Genomic DNA, 6,394 nt, shown 5'->3' with positions numbered 1-6,394 from the left:
ATTATATTTTCAGTAATTTCATGAAGAAATCAAAGAAAAATCTAAGAAATTCCATAATTTCAAAAAATCATAAAGTATAGTGAAAATAGCCGATCTACAAGCTCACAACGCGGCGTGAAGCGACGCGTTGTGAGCTTGAGGTCCCCGGGTCTCTCATTTGGGTCTTTGACCTGAAAGGTTTGGGAGTCACTGCTCTATTGGACTGGACAGATAGGCTAGTCCTCTACTCTGAATGACAGAAATAAATATCAATGGTGTTTGTGGTCAAACTTGTGGAAGGAGCTCCTCCAGCGGTTCCAGTGATACATGGACTCTCCGGTGCTGCTCAGTACCGCTGCTGAACTCCTCTGTGGTGGTTCTGGCAGTTTTACAGGGCGGCTTCCGATCAGCACCAGCGGTCCGTCTAGAGACAGTCTGCGGCCTCTCCTGGTGGGGGCGCTGTTCCACATGTGAGTCCCCATATGGACCTGTAAGAAGAGGGTAATCAATCGTTTTTTTTTATCCAAAGGAAACCATTGTCGTGACGTTCCGTGGTTGAGCTAAATCCAGCTGGAAGATATTGGACAAAAACAAAAAAAAGCGTATAACAATAACAGACAACATAATGGTGTACAATGGAGAAGAACCAACAACCCAAAAACAGGAAAAACAACCAACCAAAACTGAAAAACAACAAACCAAAAGTCTTTTGTTAGCTGGTCAGTTATTTCGGGACCTAGTAGCCTACCGTAATTTAAAGGGGAGCTAAACACTTGCTGCCATCTACAGGGCACTGTGATGTATAGTCAAGTTAATTTAAAGGGGAGCTAAACACTTGCTGCCATCTATAGGTTCAAATCCTCTACAGGGCACTGTGATGTATAGTCAAGTTAATTTAAAGGGGAGCTAAACACTGCCATCTACAGGGCACTGTGATGTATAGTCAAGTTAAGCAACACAGCTGCACCAAATACAATTAATACAAGGTGTGTTAGATTTAGGCCTAGCCTACACGCGTATGGATATTTTTTATCTTTAGATGGCAGCAAATAAACTCTTTTCATAAAAGGTGTCGACATTTAATTTCACAAATAATCCATCAAATATACCTTTAGATTTCCCTTGGTTGTAAAAGCCCGTCCACAGACGTTGCAGGCAAAGGGCTTCTCCCCGGTGTGAGTCCTCTCGTGTATCTGCAGAGCGCTGGAAGACGAGAAGGTCTTCCCACACGTGTGACAGTAGTGCTGTTTGGGTGTGCGTCGCGGCGACGGCGGAGGCGCAGTGGTATGGGCCGCAGGCGTCGATAACAAAGAGTTTAAAGACATGCCGGAAGAAGTGACCGTATCATTGCCAAAGGAGGTTCCAAGAAAACCGTTGGCCTCTGTCTTGATGACTGGTGGTGAGCTCACAGACAACACAGAAGGATTGGGGTTGATGGATACATGGTTGGGATTGGAGGCTTCAAAGAGCAGGGAAGGCAGGTCCCTCATTTGGTGGGTCAACATGTGCTGCTTGAGGTTTCCTTTTGTAGAAAAGCCCCTGTTGCACGCCGTGCAGATAAATGGTCTTTCCTTGGTGTGACTTCGATAATGGATGTCCAAAGCACTTTGGCAGGCAAAGTTCTTCCCGCATATGTCACAAATTGTGTTCTTGAAGATGCTCCTGTCACGGAGCAGCGGGTTTGGGGGGTCCTTCAGGTGGCTAAATGGTTTTAGGTCAGGGGGTCCACCGCTGGCTCCAGTGAGCGTCAAAGCGCCTGTAATGACCTGCGGCTGGTGTGGTACCAAAAAGCCAGCTGTCTTATTATTATTATTATTTGGAGACAAAACATAATTTGAGGTTAAATCTTGTTGAATGGGAAGCTCTAGTGGACAATGATCAGACAAAGCTGGTTTTGTGTGGTATGCGGGGAAACCTTCTTTGCCGGCTTCCTCATTCCTTTCCATCTTAATCCAGTTAGTCTGAGGCTCCCCATTTGGCCCTTGGAAGTTGGCTTTCTTGTGGTCATCATCAAATGCACTGGTATCATATGGAGATGGAGACAAGCTGCTCAGCATTGAATTTAAAACCCCACATTTTTGTGGGCTCTCTGTGTTATCATTGGAGTAGCCCCTTGAGTCACTCAAGTTGCGTTTGACCATGACTCCATCACCACAACCAATTGACATAGCATATTTCCGGTTTAAAAGTGGGGCATTTGGTAAGTGGCCATCCATATGCATGCGGATGTGTTGCTGCAAGACCACAGCATTGGTGAACTTCCTTTGGCAGATGGGGCAGGAGTGCTGGATCCTAACTGGTGGCGTAGCGTGGTGAACAGCTTGGTGCGTCTTGAGGTTTCCTTTGGTGGAGAAGGCTCTGCAACAGACTTTACAACGGTGGGGACGCTCCCCCGTATGGGTCCGGTAGTGCATTTTAAGGGCACTTTGACAGCTGAGTATACGGTGGCATATAATGCACCTATTTGCTTCAGATGGCTTTGTGTCAATGTTCTCCACTAGTTGCTGGAGTTTTGAGGTCACAGAGGTTCGCAACGGATTGATTCCTCCTTTGAATGAATTGGATTGAGTACAGGTGGATTGAATGTCACCAGATGCAACATTGGTTGATTCGTCTAGCTTGGCTTTCATCTTGGAGACAATGTCCAAAGGGGGTTTGAAATCTTCACATTTAAGGTTCACCATAAGTGAGCCTCCTTCCCCAGTTCTTGCCAAGTCAGTTGTCTTTGTGGTTGCATCAAAGTGTTCCCTTTGACTACATGGCGTGGGTATTGATCTAGAAGAGTGATTCTCTTTCTTGATGAGTGAATACAAACTGGTTGATCCCAATAGAGCAAAGTCATTTAAGGAGGACAGTGATGGCTTACTATCTAGCAAGCATGTGGATGTTTTCTCTGGTCGCATGATCATGCCATAAGGAATACCATTGGTGGTTGGCATATTATCGAGGTGCTCTGGAACAGGGTAAGGGTTCATCTGGATGTGAGGATACCTCTCCTTGTGTCTCTGAAAGTGGACCTTTAAATTCCCCCGGGTGGAGAACCTGTTTCCACAGATGTTGCATTTGTACGGCCTTTCCCCGGTGTGCGATCGCAAGTGGATTTGCAATGCACTGTCACTCCCAAATATTTTTGCACAAAATCTACATTTGTGTTTGAAGAAAGAGTCTTTGTTTGGTGTGTTTGGTTCAGAAAGGGGCAGCTGTGTTGTCTTCTCTCTCTGTTGGGACAAAAATGTCAATGCATCCAGGTCTTCAACGATGGCACTCATGCTTGGCATTGAATTGGAATCAGTTTGTTCACTGGTAGAGTTAGGTTGAGATAAGCACGAGCTATTTGAGGTCTTGCTGGCAAGGCTATCACTAAAAGCCAGAGAGGACATTTTGGCTTGGGACAAAACACTGAGTTGGGGATAAGTGCAGCCGGAATGCATGTAATGGTTTTTGTGAAGCAGTTTGCGAGCTGTGGATGTCAATATGTTACCAACACTTGGTGAGGGCTCAAACCTAGACGGCACATCTCCAGTGCCAGGGTGGTTTTCAGGTACCTGCTCTGCTGCTGTCAAATGCTTGAATTGAGCTATTTTAGCAGACTGGTTAGCCAGGCACTGAGCAATGCCAGCAGCTGCAGCTAGTTGCTGAGACAGGTGAGAACTGAGGAGAGTCAGCTGACCGACATGTTTTGAAGACGACGGGTCTTGAGTGGAGCTTGAGGGAGTCTCTTTTATTTCCAGCTTCTGAGAGGCAAACATCAGAACCTGGTGACGAATCTGGTCAATCAGCTGCAGCTGCTGGATCTGCTGGATCTGCAGGGCCAGGAGCTGCTCCACCAGGGAGGAGATGCCAATCTTACCTGCACTCCCGCTGTGATAAGCGTCCGAATCCACCTGTTGCGAAAACTGAGCCACGGCCACTTTTGTGCTCTGCAGGTTTTCAATGACGACATTGCTGTCTGACCACGCGCACTTTTCAAGTTCAGGAGATTGACCAAGTGGAGGAAACGATCCTGGGAGAGTCGAGGTGCCAAATACAGACTCGGCCACGTGGTCAGAGCCACTGCTTTTGCCACTATCATCTTGGCTACTGCTGGTGCTGCTGGGACTGTCCAAGCTGCCGTGGCTAGTCCTCCTACGAGGGCAATACAGGAAATCCACGTGACCTTCATTTTTGTCTTGTGATACATTGTGTTCCATTTCAAAATGTTCAGCCACATCGGCCTGTTCCCCTGATGTTGGGCTGGAGGAGCCTGCGGAGAACCTTTGGCCATAGGAGAGTGGATGGACATTATCGCTCACAATCACAACCACTGAATGGTGAGAGCTGCAGTCCGTCTGATGCCGCTGCAATTGTGCTGATGAGTTAAACTCAGCACAGCATCGGGTGCAGACATAAATACTGTGGTCCATGACATCCAGACCCAAATGGCCATCATCTGTAGGAGATAAAGGATGATCAATTTACATCGTCGAACGTTATTGGATTAAAAATAATAATAATAATGTTTTTTTTTAAAGTTGAAAAGTCAGAGTGTTCATTTAACTCTGAAAGTTACAGGTAAATTTTTACAAGTTCCGAGTTAAATTAACAGCATAATGTGTACATAATTGTTGAAGTGAAATAGGGCACGGCTACATAATAATTGTTTTGTTTTTGTATTTATTATGATTATTCTAAAGCTACATTATAAATACATATTGATAGGATCTAATAATTATTAGACAACAAATAAGCAACAATTTCTCTCTTGCTGGTCCAAGGTCCTTTAAAATGACCGCAATATTCATAGCCTAATCATATGGTTTCAGTTCAATATTAATATACTTAAAGGCATTTATAAAATCATAGCCTAACACTGACACACCTTTACTGGAATTAGCCACGTGCATACAGTCATCATGTCATGCTTTATGCTGTGGAATGTGTAGTCTACCACACTAATAATTTATTAAATACACTTCTACAGAATCTGTTCCTATATTATTCTATCTCATCTCATTCATAGATGACACTCGACTGTATTGTAGCCTACTTCAAAACAAACAACAAGGTTTTCAACTTCCAGTCAAAGTTCTTTGAAAAACGATTTAACATCACAGCATGGGAACCATTGCAAGTATATTTCCCCCCCAAACTTGTTTACGCAGCTTTAGGAAATAATGTTAAAACTTACCAATGTATTCCCCACAGCCGGACAAATCATCCGATTGGATATGTTGCGGTCTCGTTTGCTTCCTCCGGCGCGACATGCTTGTACACTGACTCTCACATGAGCGCTCATAGAGAGAGAGAGAGAGAGAGAGAGAGAGAGAGAGAGGGAGATACACTTGCTGTAGAGTTGTGAACGTTTATCCACACGCCCAGTCTGTCGTTCTGTGTTCCTGTCCGAGACGGTCACTCAGCTCAGCAGCTTTTCTCTTGTGTGATCTTTTAATTAATAGCCTGCCATTTTTTTGCACTGTAGGCCTACGTGTGCGACGTGCGTAGCCTACACGTCGTTTTTAATATCCCACCACATTGCATTAATTAGCCTATTTGTTTGTGTATCCTTAAAACGTCTGTATAGTTGTTAGTCAGAGAAGCAGTTTTGCTATTTTTTTAATGCCCCTTTACAGTTTTACAGAAGATAAACGGTAAACGTGAACAACATTATGATTTATAGATTGGTGGTGGAGCTCAGCTGTAGTAGGCTGAAAGCTGTAGGCTAAAGCTAAGGCATGATAATGGGAAATTTCCTACACAGATGTAGGCTGATGCAAAAGTCCACTTCAGAGGCTCTATACGTCCACGTATGACAACAAGCATCCTAAGGTTAGCAAGGAATATCACCTCTAATACTAGCCAATGTTATAGCCATGCCTTCAGGAAGGAGATATATTGTTCTTCCAGCATAGGTCTTTTGTCCATCAGTCGACTTTGAGGCTTATTAATCAGGATTCTGGCCAGAACTAGACTGAGCTGTGGACATTGCTCTCTGCCCTTATGTTTCTATGTATGTAATAATTGTATTTTCTTTTTTGTCCTTTGTTTTTATGGCAAACGTGTGTAGGCCTATATGTGTTGCATACAAGCTGGCTGCATATGGCTCGCAAGACAAATTTCAGTGCAAACTGACAATAAAGTACTATATCAAAGTTCTTTATTAAATGAGAAATAAAATAGAAGAGGTAAAATGAGAGGTTTAGGACAAATAGGTCAAAGTACCAAATGGTTTTGCATATTCTAACATTATCATCTGCAATCAATACACTTATTCAGGAATATCCTATACGATTCCCAACCCAACCTGTGGGCCGGCGCCAATTTGTGGGCTGTGAAGATTTTGCAAGTGGCAAAACACTAACCCTTTATGATAATATAACATTATAATATTATTATTATTATTATGCCCCACAGTTATTTGTGCAGCCGCACCCGGCAG

At 44.0% G+C, this 6,394-nt stretch overlaps 1 protein-coding gene across 1 annotated transcript; it reads right to left on the bottom strand.

Annotated features, from left to right (window-relative positions):
* Window positions 1-248: 248 nt before the first annotated feature.
* sall1b (spalt-like transcription factor 1b) lies at window positions 249-5,222 on the bottom strand (the record flags this gene model as incomplete). The annotated part of the gene is made up of 5 exons (XM_083762883.1): window positions 249-467; window positions 1,089-1,751; window positions 2,118-3,197; window positions 3,525-4,222; window positions 5,147-5,222. 5 exons carry the CDS (start codon window positions 5,220-5,222, stop codon window positions 249-251), a joined length of 2,736 nt encoding a protein of 911 aa, XP_083619009.1.
* Between the last annotated feature and the right edge of the window lie 1,172 nt (window positions 5,223-6,394).

This window comes from Protomyctophum parallelum (assembly GCF_964188405.1).
Source record: "Protomyctophum parallelum genome assembly, chromosome: 4".
Lineage (NCBI taxonomy): Eukaryota > Metazoa > Chordata > Actinopteri > Myctophiformes > Myctophidae > Protomyctophum > Protomyctophum parallelum.
This window is presented reverse-complemented; position numbering and strand designations above follow the sequence as displayed.